This window comes from Zalophus californianus, chromosome 17 (genome assembly GCF_009762305.2).
Source record: "Zalophus californianus isolate mZalCal1 chromosome 17, mZalCal1.pri.v2, whole genome shotgun sequence".
Lineage (NCBI taxonomy): Eukaryota > Metazoa > Chordata > Mammalia > Carnivora > Otariidae > Zalophus > Zalophus californianus.
This window is the reverse complement of record NC_045611.1, coordinates 47,283,078-47,307,697: the sequence shown is the minus strand read 5'-3', so window position 1 is coordinate 47,307,697 and position 24,620 is coordinate 47,283,078. Positions and strand designations below refer to the sequence as shown.

At 58.9% G+C, this 24,620-nt stretch overlaps 2 protein-coding genes across 5 annotated transcripts; both read left to right on the top strand.

Moving 5' to 3' along the window:
* The first annotated feature begins 500 nt into the window (after positions 1-500).
* PRX (periaxin) lies at positions 501-14,378 on the top strand. 3 transcript variants are annotated; one of them, XM_027617582.2, is made up of 7 exons: positions 501-535; positions 3,913-3,956; positions 4,048-4,146; positions 4,271-4,396; positions 6,388-6,544; positions 9,676-9,872; positions 10,521-14,378. In XM_027617582.2, the coding sequence occupies exons 4-7, from the start codon at positions 4,370-4,372 to the stop codon at positions 14,175-14,177; spliced, it is 4,038 nt and encodes a 1,345-aa protein (XP_027473383.1). In that variant the 5' UTR covers positions 501-535; positions 3,913-3,956; positions 4,048-4,146; positions 4,271-4,369; the 3' UTR covers positions 14,178-14,378. The 3 variants fall into 3 exon arrangements, with proteins under 3 accessions (XP_027473383.1, XP_027473382.1, XP_027473384.1); XM_027617581.2 differs by lacking the exon at positions 501-535 and having other exon boundaries at positions 3,828-3,956; XM_027617583.2 differs by lacking the exons at positions 501-535; positions 3,913-3,956; positions 4,048-4,146; positions 4,271-4,396; positions 9,676-9,872 and having other exon boundaries at positions 6,449-6,544.
* A 2,140-nt stretch (positions 14,379-16,518) lies between these two features.
* HIPK4 (homeodomain interacting protein kinase 4) lies at positions 16,519-24,587 on the top strand. 2 transcript variants are annotated; one of them, XM_027617587.2, is made up of 4 exons: positions 16,519-17,224; positions 20,838-21,194; positions 21,897-22,745; positions 23,490-24,587. In XM_027617587.2, the coding sequence occupies exons 1-4, from the start codon at positions 16,760-16,762 to the stop codon at positions 23,667-23,669; spliced, it is 1,851 nt and encodes a 616-aa protein (XP_027473388.2). In that variant the 5' UTR covers positions 16,519-16,759; the 3' UTR covers positions 23,670-24,587. The 2 variants fall into 2 exon arrangements, with proteins under 2 accessions (XP_027473388.2, XP_027473386.2); XM_027617585.2 differs by having other exon boundaries at positions 16,520-17,224; positions 21,897-22,754.
* Positions 24,588-24,620: the final 33 nt, after the last annotated feature.

Below are 24,620 nucleotides of genomic sequence, written 5' to 3'. Positions count from 1 at the left end.
CTTTACGACAACCCCAGGAGGTGGGCACTTTTATTTTCCCTGTTTTAGAGATGAAGAAACTGAGGCTCAGAAAGATGCTGTCATTCATCCAGCAGGTGACCGGGCTGGGATTTGAACCCAAAATGACTGAAAAGAGGCAGTGGAAGGAGTTTATTTCAGAGGCCCCAGGAACCAGCGGGGCCCGTGCCCGGGTCTAGAAGTCAGGAAATAATGCTAGTCCGGTGCTTAGCCTCCAAGTGGCGGCAGCAACGTGCAGGTCCCTGGACCGAGGCCCCCGGTGGAGGTCTCAGCCCAGGCAAGGGCAGCGGCTGTCCCTTCCGTCTTACGGCTCCCCACCCCCTTTGCGGGTGGATGTAGCTGGGAGAGGGGGATGTTTGTTTCCCCACCACCCACTCCCTGATGATGTCATGCCTCGGCAGCCAATGGCTGGGGGTCTCCCCCCCCTCCTCCCCCTCCCCATTCCTTTTCCCCCCCAAGCCTGGGGCTGGGGCTGAGCAGACGACCGGGAGCTCTCGAGGTGTCTGGAGGCCTAGTGGTAAGAGATCAGCTGGTCTTACCCGATTCTTGGCCAGGCTGAGAAACTGTGGGAATGAGACCCAGGGTCCTGGGAGGCGCTGGGAGGTGCTGGAAGGATCCCTGGGGGCTCAGGAGGTGGTGTGGTAGAGGAGTTAAAGGCACAGACTTCGGAGCCAGACCCTGGATTCAAATCCCAAGGTTCCCCTCTTTCTGGCTATGCAGTCTTGGGCAGAATACTGCACCCGTTGTCTGTCTGCTTTCCCATCTGTGAAATGGGCTGTTGGAGGCCACCTCACAGGGCTGGTGCGAGAGTAGATCAGTTGCTGCTTCCGAAGAGCTGGGGCAGGATGCCGAGGCTGGGGCAGGCTTTTTGGTGCTTGGGATAGGGATCTGGCGAGGCAGGACTGAGCTTGGTGGCAGGAGGCCAGTGCCTGAGCTGGATTTTGTCTCTCACCCAGAGCTCCCCTTGGGTAAGAGAGAAAGTGGGGCCACCGGTGAGCAAAAGCTGGATATGAGACACTTTGAGATGCAGAGCCCCCCCCTCCAATCGCTGTCATTTGAGACTAGGGTACATTACTTGAGCGCTTACTATATACTGGAACTATTCTAAGCACCTGCTGTTATTTTGTGAATCCTCAAAGCCACTCGTCGCAGGCTCCATTTCACAGATGAAACCAAGTCCCTGAGAGGTGGAAGACCTCACCCAGGTGTTCAAACCTGAGATGTGCTGGAGCAGGGACGACTGAGGCCGCTGGGAGCCCACTGCCAGAGAGCCTCCCCCTCTGCCTCACAGACGGTCTAGGGGCCCAGACAGGTCTAGGGGCCCAGACGAGTTGGGTCCACTCCTCCCCACTCCCACTGCTGAGGGCACCTGATCACTGGCAGTTGGGGAAGCTGAGGCTCTGGATGGGGAGAGATCCTAAATGGGATTGGCACCAGCCATGGGGAGAAGAGGGTTCCAACTGGAGGATTCTTCCATCAGGCCCAGCTCAGCTGAAGGGCCCAGGGCCCAAATGACAGGTCCTCACCCCAACCTGCTCTGAAGGGTGTGAGTGGCATCTTAAATGGGAATCTCAGGCAAACCTTCCTCAGGGAGGTATTGTGAGGATGTAATGAGCCAAGGTAGGCCAGGATCTTTGCGTTGAAGTACTCAAGAAATGGGGACTCAGAAAATTCTGGAAGCTGAGGAGTGTACCAGGGCAGTGCCACAAGAACCACTCAAGAACGGCTGTTGGCATCTGGAGGGTCCTGCTTGGCCTTCAGTCACCAGGGGAACCCCTTTAGAAGATCTTCCCCTAACACAGTCAGGGACCCCCAGGAACCTTCCCCCACTTCCCTCTCCCCCACCCCACCCCACCTAGTGGGATGGGCAGAGCTGGGAACAGAGAGTGCCCGGGGCGTAGCGGGGGGCTTCCTTCCGAAGCCGTCCCTACCCCACCCCAGGAGCTGGGTATGTGGTTCAGGAAGGGCACAGATGGGCTAAATATAACCTGGGCTGGGCGGCTGCCCCGGGCAGGGATGAGGGAGGAGGGCACTCTCTCTTGCTCCCGCCCTGGCTAAGCTTCCTGTGCCAGCCTCTGGGTGTGACCCTCGCCGCCCTGGCCTGAAACAGGGAGCTGGCAGACCAGGAGAGCCTCCCCTCCATCTCCACTACCCCCTACAAGTACCAGGCTCTCCCACCTCCAGCTCAGGATACTGTGTGGTGTCAGCGACTCAGTTTTTCGGACCTCGGTTCAAGTGCCGACTCTGTCACTGTGATATCTTAACCCTCATTTAGTCATCATAAAATGGGGTACTGAGGCCACATCTATAAAGTGCCTGCCCAGCCCAGGGTTGGCACCAATGTGGTACCTCTAAAAATGCCTATTTGGGGCACCCCCAATCCCCACCTCCCTTCCCAGCCCAGCCCCTGCCCCAGTTGTTTTGCTGCCTGGGGCTCCTGCAGCGCTCAGAGCCACTAATGCAAGTTCAGGTCCAGAGTTGGGGCCAAGGGCAGGGCCTTGGCTGGGTGACCCCAGACAGGTCACTTCCCCTCTCTGAGCCTCAGTTTCCAAACCTAAAATAGCCACCACATTCAGGGCGATTCAAAGACCCATGAGGGCCAGCACTGGGGCCAGTTTGGAGGAAATGCCACAGATGTGAGAGCCCACCCGACCTGGAGCAGCTGAGGGCTCAGAGGGGAGGCTGGGGAAAGCCACGGAAACCAGGCCTCCTAGGAGGGCCAGAGAGGAGCCCCCTGCTACTGTGGGGTCCCTGCCAGTGGAATGGGTACAGCTGGACCATTGAGGGTCCCTGTGTCCTCTATCCTGGCCAGTGGTGGGCTATGAAGGGCCATTGTGCGTCTGGGGGTGGGTGGGCAGGGGCGGAATGTGACTGGGCACAGCAGATGGGCCATTGTTTGAGGGAATGTGCCGCGTGAGGCCTGACCTTTCCCTGTAGAGTGGGGGTTGGCGGGCTGGCATGCCAGGTGGGGGCAGGGAGGACAAGGCCAGAGATGGCCGGGGGTGGGGGGGTGGAAAGACAGTATCCGTTCCCTTTTCCCCAGAAGGGCCTGTTGGGGAGGCTGCCTGGGAATCCCCAGTTCTGCTTCCTTCTCACTGGGCTGTGTGACTTTATGCGAGGTTCTTGGCCTCTCTGAGGGGCTATGGGTTTTCTGCAGGGAGGAGGCGGAGCACAGGACTGACGAAGAATAACCACTCGGTAACCATTAGTTATCATCTTCCGTAGAAGAGTCTGGAACTCTCAGATGAGTTCAAGTCCTGGCTCAGCCCCTTGTGACCATTGGTGGCTGCCCTTCTCCCAGCCTCAGGTGTCTTCTCTATAATGGGCTTGGTAACTTCTCTTTAATGGGCTTGATAACTGTATTGACCTCACAAGAGGTCAATGCTCCCGCCCTGGCTAATCTTCTGAGGTGTATGGGCAATGAATAACCCCTGTGGGACATTTGTCACAAGATCAGGACCACAAGAAGTTCTTAGTAATAATAATAGGGCTTCTGAAGCCCCTCCATGTACCCAGCATTTTGTATTTACTCACTTATTTGACGCGGTAGGTGCTTTCCTTCTCCCCATTGAACAGATAAGGAAGCTGAGGCCCAGAGAGGTGAGGTGATTGGCCCACACGGAGGACATGGGCGTGGTTAGGATTGTTTTATAATGAACTTGGCTCTCTCCGTCAACCCAGGGCGACGCTGGCGCAGGGGCTCTGCTGTCAGGCAGTCCCAGGAGTCAGCTCTGGCTTTACTTTACTGTTTCTTGTCCAATAAAGGTCTTTTCGGCCTCAATTTGCCCCACTGCACTATGGGGCTAGGATACTGACAGAGCGCAGGAAGGGTCAGGCCCTCAGGAAGCAATGGGTGGTGTTAGCTGATGGTAATGCTCACGTTCTTCTTCTTAGAGCCCCGGACCCAGGAGGCCCAAGGAGCTGGAGGTGACCCTGAGGTGAGCATTGGCCGGTGCCACGTGCCCCTCCCCGCCCTCCCGCCCCTCCCTGGCCTGCTTGGAGCCTCATGCCCTGGTCTCTTCCTGGCAGGCGGCAAGACCCCAGAGGAAGGGCGTGAGCCCCGCAGACGGCTGTGCGGTACCCCAGGCTGGGCTCCTGTTAGGAGGGGGTGCCTGTGCCCAGGCAGCGGTGAGAGGACACGGGTGGGGGGCCCTTCTCCCCTTCTGATACCCATCTTGGCCTCTCCCCTCCACGCCCGGCCTCCTCCTCACATCCTCTCCTGGCCTCAAGCCTCCCTCCTGGTCCCCCACAGGCTCACAGACAGCGGCTCCATGCAGAACTGAAGCTGGTTCTGCAGCAGAAGGGAGAGAGGACGCAGGAGCCTGGGGCCCGGGTGACGCCCAGCAGCGCCATGGAGGCCAGGAGCCGGAGTGCTGAGGTGAGCAGCCCACATGCTCTGCAAGGGGAACTTGGGGAGGCCCAGCTGGGGGACACAGACTGAGGCAGCAAGAAGACACTTCCTGGTTTCTCCGTGCCTCAGTCTCCCCATCTGTGAACTAGAAATAGCAACAGCGCTTATGTTATAGGTCACTGGGAGGAAAAGAATTTTAACATAGGGAACGTGCTTAGCACAGTGCCTAGTACAGACGAAGAGTCAAAGCGGCAAATTCATTGGGGGCATAGTGGAGTTTTATTAATAACAAGCTAAAGAAAATCAGGCAGAAACCTTTCATTGGAAGAGGTAGGAAAGGTATGGGGGTTAAACACCTGAGCTTTGAGCCCATGGGCTTAAATGCCAACCCTACCACTTCAACTGCACAGCTCCAAACAGGGGACCTAACCTCGCAAACCCTGTTTTCCCATTGGTGAAATGGAACAAAGGTCACTGGTACGGAGCTAGAGGACCCACACAGACTGCTTCCTACCGGAAGCTAGGCACAGAGCAGGTCCACTTTCCTGGGAGCCAAGCGGAGGCTGAGGGGTGGCAGGCAGGGGGTAAAGTGCAAGGAGGTCACTGCCTCCAGGTCGGCCCATGGGCTCTGAGGCCACAGAGCGGGGGTTTAGGCCCAGCTGCTTAACTCTGCTGTGTGGCGTTAGGCAAATCACTCCGCTTCTCTTTGCCTCTGTGTCTTCCTTTGTGTCAGTCCAAGCTGTGGGGAGGATGAAATGAGATGCTGTACATAAAATGCTTAGCCCAGGGCCTCAGGGTGGTGGTGATGGGCCTGCTGTTCCCTGCTGCCCCTACCACGACTGTTCTCCCCTCTTTTCACCATGCTCCTCCCAGCCCTCTAGTCCCAGGGCCACTGCGGGCCTAGACCTGCCTCCCTAACCCTCTCCAAGCCCTGGGCTCAACTCCAGTCTATGTCAGCCCTGATGCCCTGTCCATTACAGCATCCTCTTGGATCCCTGTTGCTTCAGGTCTCAGCTCACAGGCACTCCTTCCGGTACACGCATGTCCCCCAACTTTACAGTAGGGAAATGGGCCCAGAGAGGACAAAGTTCTCCCCCTAGAGACACACAGCAGATTGCGTTCCTAGACGGTTGTGGAACTGAGGTCTCTCACCGCCTTTTCTAAGTCCCGGATGTGAATCCCGGAGGGCGCTGCTGGGCCAGGGCCAGGTCAGCACCATTTACAGTAAATACCAGGAATGCCACGTCTGCTGGTCCACCACTCGTTACCCACGCACCCCCCCTTCACTGGATTCCCTCTCCCAAAGGCGTTGTGCAGGTCTTGGGGTCACAGAGTCCACAATAGGGCACAGTCTCACACACGTTCGAGCCTCCAAAGAGCCCCGTCTCACCCTCACCCCTCCATCCTGTACCACGTAAAGGTCCAGCCCTTTCCTCGGAATCCCATCCTCACTCCACCCCTTGCTCGGCTGTTTATTAAAGCCGTTTCCTATACCTCAATCCCACCCTTAGACTACGGGTCCCCGCCTTACCTCCGCGTATTACTCTCTAGCCACACCCCTCTCAGATTTTTAGCCCCTCCTCCGTGGCCTGAGCTGAATCCGCCAGAGCGGTCCGATCCCACGCCAACCCCCTAGCCCCGCCCCCGGACTGACCCCACCCCCAAGGGCACAGCCCCGCCTCTCACTCACAACTCCGGTTCCCTCTGGCCTCGCTACCCCGCCCCTCCTCTACAACCCCGCCCCTCGCCCCGCCCCTTCGACGGCGGCCCCGGGGTTCCTGCCGGCCCAAGAGTGGACGGAACCGTTGAGCCTGGCAGCGGGTGCGAGAGAGCAGGCGGCCCTCGCGCTTCTTTAAAGGGAAGATGCCGGAGTGGGTGGGCCCGCACGGCCGGCCTGAGCCGCGCTCAGAGGCGTGTAACTGGAGGACCCGTTTAAGAGCCGCTTTTAGGCGCGATGCTGGGCTCTGGGCGAGGTCCTGCCCTAGCGCCCCATGGCGGCCTCTCGCTGCCCTCCGCAGGAGCTGAGGCGGGCGGAGTTGGTGGAGATCATCGTGGAGACCGAGGCGCAGACCGGGGTCAGCGGCATTAACGTAGCAGGCGGCGGCAAGGAGGGAATCTTTGTCCGCGAGCTTCGAGAGGATTCGCCCGCCGCCAGGAGCCTCAGCCTGCAGGAAGGTGGGCGGGGCGGAAGCATGGGGCGGGGCCTTTCCGAGGAGGCGGGGTTAGGAATCCGCCCCGGATCCCGGGCGTGGCCGGCCCCCAAGGAGGCGGGGAGAATGGCTTGGAGCGGGGCCTTGTGTGTCGGCCTTGCAGTGGCTCAGTGCGGGCTCTGGAGGTTCATGGTGTCGGTTTGACTCCCAGATCTGCAGTTTACTAGCTTGTGATCTTCTGTGCCTTGGTTTTTTTCATCTCGAAAATGGGAATAATCCTAGTACTCACCTCGCAGGGTTATTACGTGGATTAAATGAGTCAGTATTTGAAAACACTTGGCGCATAGCTAAGTGACACGCAGTAAACACTATTTAAGCACTAGTTGTTGTTTTTGTTGTTGGGGCTGGAGAAAAGAGGTGGAGTTAACTTGGAGGGGGTATGGAGGGGAGCTTTAGTAAGTAAGGGATATTTTAGGCGACATGGATGAGGCCGATGTGATTTATTCATGCAACAACTATTTACTAAGTGCCTTCTATTTTCAGATATTATTCTAGGTGTTTGGGCTACTGCAGTGAACAAAACAGACAACACTCTCTGCACTTATGGAACTTATCTTCTAGTAGAGAGAGATGTATTTGAGCAAAATATGTAAAATACAGAGTAAATTAGAAGGCATTGTGTGCTATGGGTGCCTGTAGGACAGTTGTATTTTTAAATATGGTGAGCCAGGAAGGGAGGAAAGACCTGGTGGAGGGTAGGGAGTGAGCTATGTGGCCATGTGGAAGAGCATTCCATGCAGAGAGAACAGCTAGTGCAAATGCCCCGAGGTTGGGGTGTGCCTAACTTGATGAAGAGCAAGGGAGCCAGTGTGGATGCAGTAGAATTAGAGAGGAAGAGAGTAAGAGATGAGGCCAAGAGTGGTAAGGAAAGGGCATTTTTCAGAGGGCTTTATAGGCCATGGGGAGGATTTTGACTTTTAATCTGGGAGGGTTGTGAGTGAGTGGAGGGGGCACATGAATTGGCTGTGTTGGACAGCATGCTGCATTAGCAGTAGACTGAAGGGGCCAGGGTGGGGAGCAGGGAGGCTATTCCGGGGGCACCTGGCTGGCTCAGTCAGTAGAGCATGAGACTCTTGACCTCGGGGTTGTGAGTTTGAGCCCCACGTTGGGTGTAGAGATTGGGTTTTTTTTTTTTTAATTTGTTTGAGAGAGAGAACTAGCAGGGGTGGGGGGGAGGGGGGGAGGAAGAGGGAGAAGCAGACACCCCACTGAGCAGGGAGCCCAACTCAGGGCTTGATGCCAGGACCCTGGGATCATGACCTGAGCCAAAGGCAGATGCTTAACCAACTGAGCCACTCAGGTGTCCCGAGTTCACTTTAAATAAATAAATAAACACACACACACACACACACACACACACAGAGTCTACTCTGATTATCCAGGTAAGAGGTGGTGATGCTCAGGGCCAAAACCGTGTTAATGGACATGAAGAGAAAGGTTTGGATACTGGATATATTTTGAAGGAGGAGTCTTCAGGACTGGATATGGGGAGCGATGAAAAGAGAAGGGTCAAGGATGTGTCGAGGGATTCTTGACCTGAGGATGGAGTTGTTGGTTCTACAAATGGGCAACATTGGGGCTGGAGCTTGTTTGGAGTAAGACCAGGAGTACAGTTTGGATCTGTCAAGTGAGGGCTATCTGTTGGAGGCCAAGATGAAGTTGTGGAGGGCTAAATGGATATATGAGTCTAGAATGGCGGGGAGAGTGCTGGGCTGGAGAGATACACTTGGGACTTGTCAGCCCATTTGTGGTCTTTTTTTTTTTTTAATTTTATTTTATTATGTTACATTAGTCACCATACAATACATCATTAGTTTTTGATGTAGTGATCCATGACTCATTGTTTTTGTATGACACTCAGTACTCCATGCAGTACGTGCCCTCCTTAATACCCATCACCGGGCTAACCCATCCCTCCACCCCCCCACCAATTTATGGTCTTTAAACCATAATCTGGATGAGCTTCCTTAGGGGGTGAGTGTAGCATGGAGATGGAGATGAGAAGGGGTCCAAGGCCTGAACTCTGGGACCGTGTGTCATTAAGAGATCCAGGAGATGGGGAGGCTGAGAAGAAACCGCCAGGAGGTTCTAGAGGTTGTGTGGCGTCCTGGAAGCCAAGCCAGACAAGTGGATGAAGGAGAGAGAGTGACGTTAGGTCGAAGGCTGTGAGGTCCCCTCAGGTGAAGTCTGGGACTTGATCATTGGACTTAGCTACACAGAGGTATGGGACCTTGAGAGGAGCCATTCAAGGTTCTGGAAAGGGTGTCAGAAGTGTGATTGGAGAAGTGGAGGTAAGGCAGCTAGACAACTCAGTGCATTTGCCGTTAAGATGAACAGAAAAATGCAGCAGGAGCTCTAGGAGTGAGGTCAGGACAGCTTTTCCTATGGGACAAATAATGGTATGTTGTATGCTGATGGGAATAACATAGGAAAGGGACAAATTGGTGATGTGGGGAGAGAGGGGAGAACTGCTACAGGATGTCCCTGAGAAGGCAGTGGAAAGGCTGACCTGAGGTAGAAGTGGGGACAGTTCATTCTTAGGAATAGGTGGAGAGTAGAGTAAATAGCCACAGGAGTAGGGGGGTGAGTAATGGCGTGGGAGTTTCTGGAAGTTCTGATTCTGTCCTCTCAGTAAAGGAAACAAAATCAGTGTCTAAAATGTGAGAATGGGGGGCGCCTGAGTGGCTCAGTCGGTTAAGTGTGTCTGCCTTGGGCTCAGGTCATGATCCCAAGGTCTTGGGATTGAGCCCGAGTCGGGCTCCCTGCGAATAAAATCTTTAAAAATAAAATAAAATAAAATGTGAGAGTGGGGAAGGGAAGTGGAAAGGCAATGGGCGTGGCTTGAGTGGGCGTGGCTTTGCTCAGCTCGGGCGGGGCTAAGGCCATGGGGTGGTGCTTCACCCTAGGGTGTCTGGACCTCAAACTGGGAGGAACTTTGCTTCTCAAGTCTGTGCTGGGGGGTGGGGGCAGGGGGAATAGGAGGGGCCATAGTTTGGGGCGGGGCCTCTCTGAGCTCACTCCAGGGAAGTGGGTGGAACCAGGCCTGGGTGGAGCCAGGAGGTGCCCACGCCCTGCCCACCTCCACCTTGCCTGCAGGAGACCAGCTGCTGAGCGCCCGTGTGTTCTTCGAGAACTTCAAGTACGAGGACGCACTACGCCTGCTGCAATGTGCCGAGCCTTACAAGGTCTCCTTCTGCCTGAAGCGCACTGTGCCCACTGGGGACCTGGCGCTGCGGCCTGGCACCGTGGCTGGCTACGAGATCAAGGGCCCACGGGCCAAGGTGGCCAAGCTGGTACGCGTGCTTAGCCCGGCCCCGGCTCTGGACTGCCCCAGCGATCCAGTCTCTGCGCCGTGAGCCCTACTCCTCCACACCGTGGGCCAGCCTTGCCCTCTGTCTTGTCACTAACCCAACGCTAATCCCACCCTCCGCCTCCTATTCTCCACCCCTAAACTCCTCCCTGGGGCGGGGGACCCACCCATCTCAGACCAGGGCCTTTATCCACTTTGGAGAGGCATCATCTCTAGGCTTGCCAGTGGTCCTGAACCAGGAGACTCCAAACCAGGAAGCCCAGGGGTTAAAGCCTGAGTGCTGCAAACTTAACTGCTGAGCGACCCTGGACAAGTTTCTTTCCCTTTCTGGGCCTCAGTTTCCCCATCTCTAGAATGAAGGTATTGGGGGAAATCCTGGATGAGGACCTAGAAGTCTTGGGTCCTAGTTCCTACACTCGTGTTGACTCATTATCAGATTCTAAATGAATGTCTTTGCCCTACGGGGGCAGTCATTGTGAAATGACAGGAAGGAAGTGGGGCTGGTGTTTTTGGGGACAAGATGCTTCATCCAACACATCCCCAGCCTGGTGCAATGCCAGATGGGGTTCCCCCTGTCTTCCCCGAGCCTCCCACTGTCCCACCGCCTCCCGCATCTCTCCTCTCTCCCCAGAACATCCAGAGTCTGTCCCCTGTGAAGAAGAAGAAGATGGTGGTGCCCGGGGCCCTGGGGGCCCCTGCAGACCTGGCCCCTGTTGACGTCGAATTCTCCTTTCCCAAGTTCTCCCGTCTGCGTCGGGGCCTCAAAGCCGAGGCTGCCAAGGGTCCCGTCCCAGCTGCCCCAACCCGCCGGCGCCTCCAGCTGCCTCGGCTACGCGTCCGAGAAGTGGCGGAAGAGGCCCAGGCGGCCCGGCTGGCCGTTGCTGTTCCTTCCCCAAGGAAAGCCAAAGTGGAGGCCGAGGTGGCAGCAGGAGCCCGTTTCACAGCCCCCCAGGTGGAGCTGGTTGGGCCCCGGCTGCCAGGCGCCGAGGTGGGTGTCCCCCAGGTGTCTGTCCCCAAGGGGCTGGGAGAGGTGGCCCTCCACCTGCCAACCCTTGGACTAGGAGCCCCTGCTGCACCTGCTGTGGAGCCCGCGGCCCTAGGGATCCAGGTCCCCCAAGTGGAGCTGCCCACCTTGCCCTCGCTACCCACTCTGCCCACACTTCCCTGCCTGGAGACCCGGGAAGGGGCTGTGGCAGTGACGGTGCCCACCCTGGATGTGGTGGCGCCTGTCGTAGGGGTGGACCTGGCCTTGCCGGGTGTGGAGGTGGAGGCCCGAGGAGAGGCGCCTGAGGTGGCCCTGAAGATGCCCCGCCTCAGTTTCCCCCGCTTTGGGGCTCGAGCAAAGGAAGTCACCGAGGCCAAGGTGGCCAAGGGCAGCCCCGAGGCCAGGGTGAAGGGGCCTAGACTTCGGATGCCCACCTTCGGGATCTCACTCCTGGAGCCCCGGCCGGCTGCCGCCGAAGCTGCTGTTGAGAGCAAGCTAAAGCTGCCCACCATCAAGATGCCCTCCTTTGGCCTTGGGGTCTCGGCCCCTGAGGTCAAGATGCCCAAGGGGCCTGAGGTGAAGCTCCCGAAGGCTCCTGAGGTGAAGCTCCCGAAGATGCCAGAGGCAGCCGTTCCGGACGTGCAACTCCCAGAGGTGGGACTCCCCAAAGTGTCAGAGATGAAGCTCCCGAAGGTGCCGGAGATGGCTGTGCCAGAGGTGCGGCTCCCCGAAGTGCAGCTGCCGAAAGTCCCCGAGATGAAGCTCCCGAAGGTGCCCGAGATGGCCGTGCCCGACGTGCAGCTCCCCGACGTGCAGCTCCCCGAGGTGAAGCTCCCAAAGGTGTCTGAGATGGCCGTGCCCGACGTGCGTCTCCCCGAAGTGCAGCTCCCCAAAGTCCCCGAGATGAAGCTCCCGAAGGTGCCCGAGATGGCCGTGCCCGAGGTGCGGCTCCCCGACGTGCAGCTGCCGAAGGTCTCGGAGATGAAGCTCCCCAAGGTGCCTGAGATGGCCGTGCCTGATGTCCACCTCCCAGAGGTGCAGCTGCCGAAGGTCTCGGAGATGAAAGTCCCTGACGTGAAGCTCCCCGAGATGAAACTCCCGGAGATAAAACTCCCCAAGGTGCCCGAGATGGCTGTACCCGACGTCCACCTCCCAGAGGTGCAGCTGCCGAAGGTGTCGGAGATGCGGCTGCCGGAAATGCAGGTGCCCAAGGTCCCAGAGGTGCATCTTGCGAAGGCGCCCGAGGTGAAGCTGCCCAAGGCTCCGGAGGTGCAGCTAAAAGCAGAGCGGGCAGAGGGGATGGAATTTGGCTTCAAGATGACCAAGATGACCATGCCTAAGCTAGGGAGGGCGGAGTCCCCATCACGAGGCAAGCCAGGCGAGGCAGGGGCTGAGGTCTCTGGGAAGCTGGTGACACTTCCCTGTCTGCAGCCAGAGGTGGGTCCCGAGGCTCGTGTGGGTGTCCCCTCTCTCACACTGCCCTCCGTGGAGCTAGACCTGCCACGGGCCCTCAGCCTGGAGGGGCAGGTCCCAGCAGCCGAAGCGGGCAAGGTGGAGCGGGCAGAGGGCCATGGGGCGGCCGCAGGTGTCGGGGAAGCGGCCTTCCGGATGCCCTCTGTTGAGATCGTTACTCCGCAGCTGCCCACGGTGGAAGTTGAGGAAGGGCGGCTAGAGGTGATGGAGATGAAAGTCAAGCCCTCCTCCAAGTTCTCCCTGCCCAAGTTTGGACTCTCGGGGCCCAAGGTGGCCAAGGCGGAGGCTGAGGGGGCCGGGCGGCCCACCAAGCTGAAGGTGTCCAAGTTCGCCATCTCACTCCCCAAGGCCCGAGCGGGGACTGAGGCTGAGTCCAAAGGGGCAGGGGAGGCAGGCCTGCTGCCCGCCCTCGATCTGTCCATCCCACAGCTCAGCCTGGATGCCCATCTGCCCACAGGCAAGGTGGAGGTGGCGGGGGCTGATGTCAAGGTCAAGGGGCCCAGGTTTGGCCTGCCCAAGTTTGGGGTCAGAGGCCGGGACGCTGAGGCGGGAGAACTAGCGCCAGGGGTGGCCGAGCTGGAGGGCAAGGGCTGGGGTTGGGATGGGAAGGTGAAGATACCCAAGCTGAAGATGCCCTCCTTTGGGCTGGCTCGAGGAAAGGAAGCTGAATTCCAGGGTGGGCGTGTCAGCCCGGGAGAAAAGCCAGAGTCCGTGGCTGGGCAGCTTAAGATCCCTGAGGTGGAGCTGGTCACACTGGGGGCCCAGGAGGAAGGGAGGGCCGAGGGGGCGGTGGCTGTCAGTGGAGTACGGCTCTCAGGCCCGCAAGTGTCCGTGACCAGGCCGGCAGGCACTGAGGGCCAGGAGGGGGCGCTGAGGATGCCCCTGGGCATCTCCCTGCCCCAGGTAGAGCTGCCTAGCTTCGGGGAGGCCGGCCTGGGCACCACCGCTGGCCAGCAGGTCAAGGCTGCAGCCCCATCAGCAGAGGGCACAGCAGGCTACAGGGTCCAGGTGCCTCAGGTGACCTTGTCTCTGCCTGGAGCCCAGGTGGCAGGTGGTGAGCTGTTGGTAGGTGAGGGTGTCTTCAAGATGCCCGCTGTGTCAGTGCCCCAGCTTGAGCTGGACGTGGGGCTGGGCCGAGAGGTGGGTGAGGCAGCCGCAGGCGAGGGTGGCTTGAGGCTGAAGATGCCCACGCTGGGGGCCAGAGCTGAGGCCAGGGAAGAGGGGCCCGGAGACCAGTCCCCAGGGGCCGAGCGCACCTTCCACCTCTCACTGCCCGACGTGGAGCTCTCGCCACCCGCCGTGGGCAGCAGCCATGCTGAGTACCAGGTGGCCGAGGGCGACGGGGAGGCCGGACACAAGCTCAAGGTGCGGCTGCCCCGGTTTGGCCTGGTTCGGGCCAAGGAGGGCGTTGAGGAGGGTGAGAAGACCAAGAGCCCCAAACTCAGGCTGCCCCGGGTGGGCTTCAGCCAGAGCGAGGCGGTCACTGGGGAAGGCTCCCCCAGCCCTGAGGAGGAGGAGGAGGAGGAGGGCGGCGGGGAAGGGGCCTCTGGGCGCCGAGGCAGAGTCCGGGTCCGCTTGCCCCGCGTGGGCCTGGCCACCCCTTCCAAGGCCTCTCGGGGCCAGGAGGGCGAGGCAGCCTCCAAGTCCCCTGGTGGGGAGAAGTCGCCCAAGTTCCGCTTCCCCCGGGTGTCCCTAAGCCCCAAGGCCCGGAGTGGGAGCGGGGACCAGGAAGAGAGTGGATTCCGGGTCCGGCTGCCCAGCGTGGGGTTTTCGGAGACAGGGGCTCCAGGCCCTGCCAGGATGGAGGGGGCGCAGGCTGCAGTTGTCTAAAGCTGCGGGGCGGAGGGAGAGTCCCCTCCCATCTTCCCATCCCCGCCTCCTCTTTGTTTTGTGTGTGAGATAACTAGCACTAACCCTCAGAGGGCCGGGAGGTGGGTGACAGACAGGGACCGGGCCAGGGAGGCCTCATGTCCGGCTCCCTGGCCGGAGTGCCTGTATCTTGCCAAGCCATGTGAATAAAATAATCCAGAGGTAGCCTTGTGTTGGGTTTTGTGGGTGGGTGGGGGGGGGAATGCGGGGGGGACAGGGGAGGGTGGACAGGGTGCAGGGAAAGAGGTCCCCAAGGAGGGGGACTACTTACTTGAGTCTGGCCTGAGGAGAGCCTATGTTGAGGGGAGACACCAGGCCACCCCAGGTCTGAAGAGAGTCCGGGAAGATTCGCCGTGGGCCGGGTGGGACGGGGCCTGCCCTTGCCGTTCAGGATTCCCCAGGGCCTCTGAGCAGAGACCCCTGTGTTGAGGCCTCTCTGCCTGTCCTGGGGGAACCCCTCCCACTAGGACCTCCCTGGGGGTCCCTGAGAGAGCAGAACAATTGCTACCCATCTGCCCTCTGCTGGCCATCTCATCGACAAGAGCACCTCCGCATCCTGGGGATCGCTTTCCTGTCTGGCGGGTTTGACTGCCCCGTCCGCCCCGGCCCCACCCAGGAAGGCCCCTCCTGGTCCGCTCCCCAGGCTCTAGGGTTCAGAGCCTCCACCCCAGATCCCTGGCTGCCTCTTAGGACTAGGTCCCAGGGTCCGCAGCTCCTGTCAGGGGCTGGGCCTTGGCTCCCAGGGCCCCAACCCCACACAGGATCTAAGCCCCCACCAAGGAGCTCCCGACGCCCCCACGTCTCTCCGCAGTGCCCCAGGCTGGGACAAGAAGACATTCTGTCCAGTCCCAAGTGTCCTCCCGACGTCCCCGTATCTGCGCATCCACCGTCCTCACATCCCGCCATGCCCTGGAGTTGTCACACACGCCTGACTTACTCCAGCACCTTCTCCGTTAAAGCTGGCCTCCCTCGGGTCACCTCCGGGGCACATGGTTTCTCTTCGTCCCCACCAAATATGGCAGGAATGATTTATACCTATGGTGCACACCCTTTGCCCAGCCCCCCCCCCCAACATTTAGGGTTTCCCTCCCACCACGGCTGACCTGTCAGGGTCCATAGTGATCTCTCTGTGGCCACGCTGAGGGCTTCCCCTGGCTCCCTTGTCCTGACTTCTCGAGGTCCCTTCCTCTTTCCTGAACACTCTCTTCTCTCTTCCCCACTCCTGCTCTCTCTCCTCTTGCCCCTTGGGCCCTCAGGACTCCTCCCAGGCCTTCATCCTTCCCCACATCCTCCCCAGGCCGGGTCACCCTCCCTGTGGTCCACATGGGAATCTAGTGTCCCCTGTGTGCCTCCCCTGGACGTGGCAGCGGTTCAGAGCTTGGGTCTAGAGCCAGAATGCTTGGGGTCAAAGCGTGTCGCTGGCACCCAGCTGGTTGCCCTTAGGCATTCTTTTCATTTTTGTGTCTTGATTTTCTCTTCCATAAAATGGAGCTATTAAAACCTATGTGTAAGGATCGGATAAGGCTTCTAAAGCACTCAAGACATGTCTATAAAGATTTCAGTGTTCAATCTCCTAATCTGACATCAGCATTTTCTCCCCTAAAGTGCTCCTTATCCACGTCCTTGTCCCAGGGACCATCCCTGAGCTCTGGGCCTTGTTCTGGATGGTTCCTTCCTTCCCCCCCACAACCTGTCCGTCCCACAGCCTGGCCTCCTGGCCTCCTGTCTCATACACCAGCCTCCTCCCCTGCACCCCAACCTCCCTCCCCTGGGCCCCGCTCCAGGTTCGGGGCCTCCACTCTTGTCCCTGCCACTCTTATTCGCACGGTAGCTTTCTGACACTTAAATCTGACCCTGTCCTCCCTTGCTCAGAGCCCTTCTGTGGCTCCCCACTGCCCTCAGATAAATGGGTCCAAACTCCTTAGCCTGGCATTCAAGACCTTTTACCACCTGGTCCTGCTTCAGCGGCACCTCCCTCCCCCGTGGCAGCCACAGGCAGGGGCGGGTGTTTGCTGAACACAGGGACACACACGCACACAGACGCACGCACGCACGCACGCATCCCCCAAGCTCTTCACCTCTGCTTAGGAATGTTCCAGTCCTCCATGCCAGAGGTCCAGGATTGGACTTCCTTCTCAGTCGACCCTTCACCTGGGTCCAGCCCTTCCGGGGTTCCGCCACTGGGGTGGGGGAGGGGGCTCAACCTGCCACCCACCCCCCATTCCAGCCTGGGGCTCAGGTCTCCGACAACAGAACCAGAGCCACTCAGCAACGCTGGAACCCATTTGGGGGGGCCTGGGGCCCCTTGTCCCAAGCCAGGAGGGCTTCAGGGGAGGGGTGTGGCCCCTGGCAGACTGGCAGTGTGGCCCAGGGGGCTGGGGGGTGCCAGGGAGGTGGGGGTGAACCTCGAAGCGGGAGGCACGAGTGCGGTTCTCTTTCCCCTGCTGGGGGGGCCTCGGAGCCGGTGGTGGGCCGGAAGGCTTCGAAGGCAGAGCCTGTGGGGCGGGGGTGGCGGCAGTGCTGCGGCCAGTGGCAGGGGCACCATGGCCACCATCCAGTCCGAGACCGACTGCTATGACATCATCGAGGTGCTGGGCAAGGGCACCTTCGGGGAGGTGGCCAAGGGCTGGCGGCGAAGCACGGGCGAGATGGTGGCCATCAAGATCCTCAAGAACGATGCCTACCGCAACCGCATCATCAAGAATGAGCTGAAGCTACTGCGCTGCATGAGGGGTCTGGACCCAGAGGAGGCCCACGTCATCCGCTTCCTCGAGTTCTTCCATGACGCCCTCAAGTTCTACCTGGTCTTCGAGCTGCTGGAGCAAAACCTTTTCGAATTCCAGAAGGAGAACAACTTCGCACCCCTCCCTGCCCGCCACATCCGCACAGTCACCCTGCAGGTGCTCAGAGCCCTGGCCCGGCTCAAGGAGCTGGCGATCATCCATGCTGATCTCAAGCCCGAGAACATCATGCTGGTGGACCAGACCCGCTGCCCCTTCAGGGTCAAGGTGAGTTGGGCGGCCCTGGCGTGGCAGCATCCCTCGTTCTTGTCTTCTCCCAGCTTCCCCCAGCCCTGGACACTCTCCTGTTGCTAAGGTCTCCCTTGTCCCACCTCCCAGCCTTGAGGTCTCCCCTTCCCTGCCCATGATGCCTCTCCCCACCTCCTGGCCCTCAAATCCTCCCACCTCCCTGTCCCGATTCTGACATTCCCTGTCCTGGACCTGAGACCTCCCCGCTCCTTCTCCAATTCATTGTTCAGCTTCTCTGGCCCAGTCCTGTCTATGTGGGGCTGACATTCTAGTGGGAGAAACAGAGTCACCAAGATAAATGAGTCAAATGTGGTATGTGAGTGAGAAGGAGAGAAGATAAAGCAGGGCAGAGGAGGACGTGGGGCATGGATCGGTGGGGGTAGTAGTGAGTGAAATTGTAGACACGTCCGTGAGGGAGGCTTCACTGAGAAGGTGACATTTGAGGAAAGTCCCAAAGGAAGGAGGTCGCCATGTAGACATCTGGGAAAAAGCATCTGGGTAGAAGGAACTGTTAGTGCAAAGGCCCTGAGGTAGGAATGATCTAATTATATATGTTTGCGAAGCAGCCAGGAGGCCAGGGTGGCTGAAGCAGAGTGAGAAGAGGAGGGACATGGGATCAGGGAGGTGACAGGGCTGGGACACACAGGGCCTCGTGGGCCACAATGAGGACCGGTTTTATTCTGTGTAAGATGGGGCCACAGGAGGCTTCCGAGCAAAGAGGGGCGGTGATCTGGCTCAGGTGTTCCCAGGGTCCGTCTGGCGGCATGAGGGCAATAGCCTGCCAGGGGCAGGATCAGGATAGCAGTGAGGGGTGTCTGCTCTGCTCCAGGTGGGAGGCCTGGGTGTGAAGGTGGAGTCGGGGTAGTGGGAGGAAGGGACAAGGTGCCTGCTAGGTAGGTTTGGAGCTACTGACAACAGGATTTGCTGACTGATCTTATGTGAGGTGTCAGAAAGGACTTGATTGGAGATGAGAGCCTGATGGCCCGAGTGACTGGAAGGATGGAAGTGCCATTCTTCATCACAGTTTGTTCATTAACAAACATTTACTGGGGGGGGGGGGGCACCTGAGTGGCTCAGTTGGTTAAGCGACTGCCTTCAGCTCAGGTCATGATCCCAGGGTCCTGGGATCGAGCCCCGCATCGGGCTCCCTGCTCAGCGGGAAGCCTGCTTCTCCCTTTCCCATTCCCCCTGCTTGTGTTCCCTCTCTCGCTGTCTCCCTCTCTCTGTCAAATAAATAAATAAATAAATAAAATCTTAAAAAACAAAACAAAACAACAACAACAACAAAAACATTTACTGGGGCGCCTGGGTGGCTCAGATGGTTAAGCGTCTGCCTTTGGCTCAGGCCATGATCTCCAGGTCCTGGGATCGAGGCCCATGTCGGGCTCCTGGCTCAGCGGGGAGTCTACTTCCCCCTCTCCCTCTGCCTCTCCCCCTGCTTGTGCTCTCTCTCTCAAATGAATAAATAAAATCTTTAAACAAAAAACAAACACTTACTGAAGACCCACTCTGGACCTGACCCTGTGCTGGGCACACAGAAGCACCTCCCATGCATGTCACAAGCCCCTGGGCCCCCTATCCCAGCCCTGGACCCCCGCCTGTGACCCCCAGTCCCAGACCTGGCCCTTTCACCCCGGACCCCTACCTCTGCCCCCAAATCCCAGACCTGGCCCCTCTGCCCTGGCCCCCTGCCTATGTCCCCCAGCTCAGGCCTGGCCCCTTCACTCAGGACCCCTCCTCCTTCTGTCCCACAATCCCAGACCCGGCCCCTCTGTCCACTTCTGGGCTTGTTACTGTCTGGTGAAGGGTCCGAACTAGGAGCAGGTGGGGCTATGAAGTTAAGGCCTGGTCAGTTTTGGTCACCACTGTGTCCTTGGCATCTCCCAGCACAGTGCTGAGGAGGGGTCAATGCTAAATGAATGTCAGAGTCACAGGGAGGTAGGCAGGCAGGAAAAGGCAGATCATTTAGCCCTAAGAGATGGAAGGACAGAGCCCCAAAGAAGGAGAGACTCCCACAAACAGAGCAGGGGATGGACAGGACAGATCCACAACACCCGGCGCTGGCCCCCCTCCTGTGTCTGTGGAATGAATGAATGACTGGATCCCGTGAACACTGAGTGCCCTGGGTCCCTCATGCTCTGAGATTCAGGCCTCAGCCGTCCGCACCCAGAGTGCAGGTTAATAACCCTTCCATCGTACCACCTTCTGCAAATAGAAGGTGAGGGATGGCTGAATGAAAAGCAGAGAAACTCAGAGGGGGTAAACTGAGGCAGGGATCAAGATAGAGTCTTGGAGATTCAGAGTGAAAGTGGCACAGGGTGCCTCCCAGCGGCATTGGGAGAGAAAAGACTTTCAACCGTCCCCAGCGCTAGAGCAGTGGGTGTTCATCAAGCCCCGTCCTGGGAGCTGCGGGGTGGGGGGCTGTGAGGGGTGTCCAAGGTACCTGATGATGAAGACAGAACAGAACGGGCTTCAGGGAGGTGTCTTCCTAGCAGGTGACCCAGGGATGGGGACGGAGAGAGACACAGAGAGTTGAGAGATACAATGAACAGCCAAGCAGTGAAGAGGCAAAGAAAGAACAAGACATATAAAAAAGGCAGAAGGAAGCAGAATGGCAGGGACATAAAAGTCCATTCATTCATTCATTCATTCATTCACTCATTCCTGACTGAGCCCCTAGCTGTGTGCTGGGCACTGTTCTAGGTGGCTAGGGATGAGCAGCGAACTGACAAAATCCCTACCCTGATGGGACTGGCATCCTAGCTGGGTAGACAATGAACTCGACTAAAAGGTAAAATATATAGGATGTGAAATGGTGTTAAGAGTTCTGGAGAAAAGCAGGGAGCCAGGAAGAGGGGGAGGCTGTTTTTCATAGGATGGCCAGGGGAGGTCCCCTCCACTGAGAAGGTGACATTTGAGACCTGAGATGAGGGAGCCGTGTGGACACCTGGGGGAAGAGCATGCCAGCCAGAGGGAATGGCCTTTGCAAAGGCCCTGAGCTGGGAATGCATCTGGCTTGCTCAAGGACAGTGGGACACCTGTGAGAGGGAAAGCAGGAGGCGCTGAAGGCAGAGAGGTGATGGGGCAGATTGCTCGAGCCTTGGGGGCCACAGTGAGGACGTTGGCTTTTATCACAGGATGCCTCAGGGGGTCTGTATGATGAGGAGACTGGGGCGCAGAGGGGAGGGAGCAGGGAGACGAGCGAGGAGGCCCCTCCATCAGCCTCGGTGAAAGATGATGGAGGATGGGGCGGCGCGGGGGAAGCCGAGGCTGGGACGCAGAGGGGGCCGAGTCTGGATCTGTTCAGAAGGTGGAGCCGACAACATTTGCTGATGGGCGAGGTGTGGCATGAAAGACAAAGAGAGGGCTCCTAAACCTCACAGGCATAAGTCCTAGTGGAACGAAACAGAGACACACAAAACCAGAGACTAAGACGGGCGAAGATAGGCACATAAACAAGAGATAAAGATTCACAGACACAGCGACAGTCAGATAGCAGGTGCAGAGAGACACAGGCGACAGCCACGGGGGAGACCTAGATTGGTTGTCCCTGTCCCCTGCCCTACCCACCTGCCTCCCCCCCTCCCCACAGGTGATTGACTTTGGCTCAGCCAGCATTTTCAGCGAGGTGCGCTATGTCAAGGAGCCATACATTCAGTCGCGCTTCTACCGGGCCCCTGAGATTCTGCTGGGGCTGCCCTTCTGCGAGAAGGTGGACGTGTGGTCACTGGGCTGCGTCATGGCCGAGCTGCACCTGGGCTGGCCCCTTTACCCGGGCAACAATGAGTACGACCAGGTGCGCTACATCTGTGAGACGCAGGGCTTGCCCAAGCCCCACCTGCTGCACGCCGCCCGCAAGGCCCACCACTTCTTCAGGCGCAACCCCCACCCCGATGCCGGCAACCCCTGGCAGCTCAAGTCCTCGGCCGACTACCTGGCTGAGACCAAGGTAGGGGAGGGCAGGCGATGTGGGGGCTGCTACATCGACAAGATCTGGGCTAGACCTCAGAGAGGGCCGGAAGTTTGAGGGTCAGCTCAAATCACAGCAAGTCACAGCAAGAGAGATGTGGGTGAGACCCCAGGTGACACTGGAAGTACATGGTAGTTCCTCTGAGTTTCATGGCAAGGGCTCGGCAAGCTCGCAGAGCAAGCAAGCTGGGAGGCCTGGTGGGCTGGGCTTGGGGGTGGAGGCTGCAGGAGCAAGAGGGATCTGGGTTTGACTCCAAGGGGGACTAGAGGTTGAGGGCAGCTCCTCTGCTAGCCGCTGGTAGGGGCTGGAGCCATGGCTCCGGGGAGGCCCGGAGGTCTGGGGGAGAAGTGAAACTTGGCTCAGTGAGACTCTGGGTGAGATGGCAGGAGGACCAAAGAACCCAATCTGGTACGTTTCCTGCAGCAGTAGGAGGGCTCTGGGTCGGACTAGAGGGGCTTTCCCCACAGCAAGAGAGCTCCAAGTCAGATCATGGGCAGAACTGGAAGTCTAGGTTCAGGTGTGTGGACTTCATGGCAACCAGAGAGCCCTGGACCAGACCGGAGGGCAGACTGGAAACTGGGGGCGGAGGGAGTAGGTCATATGTGGGCCCCACTGCAGGAGCACCTGAGGCCCAAGGCCCGGATTCGATGTCAACCCCGTGCCCCCACCGTGTCCCACCAGGTGCGCCCCCTGGAGCGCCGCAAGTACATGCTCAAGTCACTGGACCAGATTGAGACGGTGAACGGTGGCGGGGCGGCCAGTCGGCTGCCCGTCGTGGACCGCGAGGCGCTGGCGGAGCACGCCGACCTCAAGAGCATGGTCGAGCTGATCAAGCGCATGCTGACGTGGGAGTCGCATGAGCGCATCAGCCCCAGCGCCGCCCTGTGCCACCCCTTCGTGTCCATGCAGCAGCTGCGCAGCGCCCACGAGACTACCCGCTATTACCAGCTCTCGCTTCGTGGCTGCCGCCTCTCGCTGCAGGTGGAGGGCAAGCTGCCCACGCCGGTGGCAGCTGCGGCGGAAGACGGGCCCCCCTACTACCGTCTGGCTGAGGAGGAGGAGGCTGTGGGCATGGGCAGTGTGGTGGGCAGCGGGCCCTTCTTCTGCGAGGAGAAGGCGCCGGGCATGCAAAGGGCCATTGATCAGCTGGACGACCTGAGTCTGCAGGAGGTGGGGCGGGGGCTGTGGGGTGAGAGCCGAGCCGACGTGGTGCCTGACATGCTGGCCCCCCTCAAAGCCGCCGCCGCGGGCCACCGCATGCCCGACTCAGGCCCCGAGCCCATCCTGGCTTTCTATGGCAGCCGCCTGGCAGGCCGCCACAAGGCCCGCAAGCCACCCGCAGGCTCCAAGTCTGACTCCAACTTCAGCAACCTCATCCGGCTGAGCCAGGCCTCCCCTGAGGATGATGGACCGTGCCGGGGCAGCGGCTGGGCAGAAGGAGAGCGCCGCGGGGCCTCCACAGAGCCACCCACCCTCCCGCAGCGGGATGGGGATGGACCAGACATCAAGGACATGACCATGGATGCTGACGTGAGCCCGGTGGGTTGGCTGGGATGCGGGTGGTTCTGGGATCAGGGCCTCCCCGAGCTCCAGGATGGGGGGGGGTACAGTGAACCAGGCCTGGCCCTCCCTCCCCCCCAACCCCACATCTGCATTGCCTGCAGCTGGCTCAGGGTTCAACACATACTAGTCCACTCTCAGGATGTGACAAGGTTCAGCAAACACTAACCCACATTCAGGATATGATTAGGATTTGATACCGCTCAGCGTACGCTAACCTGTATTCAGGATGTAACATTCAGCACACACTAACCCACCCTTACAAGGTGATAAGGCTCAGCACACACTGATCACTTCCGGATGTAAGGCTCAGCACACACCCATATTCAGGATATAAGGCTCAGCACACACTAACCTACTCTTATGATGTGATGAGGCTCAGCACATACTAATCCACCTTCAGGCTGTACAGAAACTCAGAACGCCTTAATCCACCTATAGGAAGTGATAAAGGCCCAACACTCACAACAAGGCCTTAGCAGGTGCTCACCCATCCTCAGGAAGAAGTGACAAAGCTTCAGAGACACTGATAGTCCCTCAGAGCACATTGAAGTCTCCGCACACACTGTTTGAGCCCCCAAGTTGCGATGAGAGTTCGGGACCTATAAAATCACCCTTGGGAAGTCACAAGGGTTCAGTTGGGACTGGAGAGAGTCCAGGAGGGGCTGGCCGGGCGCTCCTTGGCTGATGGTCCTTTCTTCTCCTCCCCAACAGAGGCCGGGCTCTGAGCTCTTCGACCCCAGCAGCTGCCCTGGGGAATGGCTGAGTGAGCCAGCCTGGACCCTGGAGGGTGTCAGGGGGCCACGGGCTCAGGGGCTCCCACCCCGGCACGCTCACCCGCACGGTCTGCCCCGGGCCACCAGCTTTCTGCAGCACGTCGGTGGGCACCGCTGATGGTGACCCCACCCCTGCCCATCACTAGGGGCTGCGCTAGCTGGGCTGGTATCCCTTCCTCAGAAGCCATTTCCTGAACCCACGTATTATTCTTACAGAAAGACAGTTATTCAGAAATTTCCCATTACCCTTTCCCATGGTGCATGCCAGCACACAACCCCCCGAATGCAGGAGGGCCTTGGGGTCTGGCCTGTGGGCCCCCTCCCTGGGGGGGGGGTGGCCAAAGGGACACAGGAAGGGGGCTGCCCCCACTGGCCCTGAGCATGCCCTCGGCCCTGCTGCCTCTGCCTATTTCAATAAAGAACTGTTGAGCAGCTCTGCTTGAGGCCTGGACTGGAGCTGGGGTGGGGTTCAGTTTGGCACCCGGGGCCCTGCTCTCCAATGCTGCTGTGCTCAGCTGGTCCCTGCGAGGGACAGGCTGACCCATCCCCTAAATATGCTAAGTGCTTGGCACGAGAGAATCCGCCCTCAGAACATTCCGTGTGTTCAGCAGGTGCCAATGCGAGCTTGCCAAATGCCAAGGTCTCATCTGTAGACCTGCCCTTGCCGCGTGTATGGGCTTGGCATGCTCTCCTCACCCACGCTTGGGTCATGGTTAAGTGCGAATTCCCTTGGCAGGCATAAATTCATGCTTGGTGCACACTCGGGTGTTTGGAACATGCGAGGCTACCCCTGGGAGCCGGTGATGGTTCAAAGTGTGCCCATCTGGGAACATGCTAGATGTATAGCACACACTACCCTATGCTGGCTATGTAAGGCTCAGCTCACGCCAGCCCACATGGTCACGCGCTACACGCTCAGCACATCCTGGCTCATGTGCACTGCACCCTTGGGGCTCAGCACATGCCAGCCACATGCTTTGTGCTCAGCACATGCCAAATCCATGCTAAGGGCATAGCACAGGCTGTGGGCTCAGGACAGCCCAAACCACACTGGTCAACACGCCGAGGG

What these genes read in the sequence shown, in the direction of transcription:
- PRX (XM_027617581.2), top strand. Translation starts at nt 3,885, where the DNA reads ATGGTAATGCTCACGTTCTTCTTCTTAGAGCCCCGGACCCAGGAGGCC. An exon ending in GAGCTGGAGGTGACCCTGAG is followed by an intron (nt 3,957 to 4,047) that starts GTGAGCATTGGC and finishes TCTTCCTGGCAG; the next exon opens with GCGGCAAGACCCCAGAGGAA. An exon ending in GAGCCTCAGCCTGCAGGAAG is followed by an intron (nt 6,545 to 9,675) that starts GTGGGCGGGGCG and finishes CCTTGCCTGCAG; the next exon opens with GAGACCAGCTGCTGAGCGCC.
- HIPK4 (XM_027617585.2), top strand. Translation starts at nt 16,760, where the DNA reads ATGGCCACCATCCAGTCCGAGACCGACTGCTATGACATCATCGAGGTG. An exon ending in GCTGCCCCTTCAGGGTCAAG is followed by an intron (nt 17,225 to 20,837) that starts GTGAGTTGGGCG and finishes CCCTCCCCACAG; the next exon opens with GTGATTGACTTTGGCTCAGC. An exon ending in TGGATGCTGACGTGAGCCCG is followed by an intron (nt 22,755 to 23,489) that starts GTGGGTTGGCTG and finishes CCTCCCCAACAG; the next exon opens with AGGCCGGGCTCTGAGCTCTT.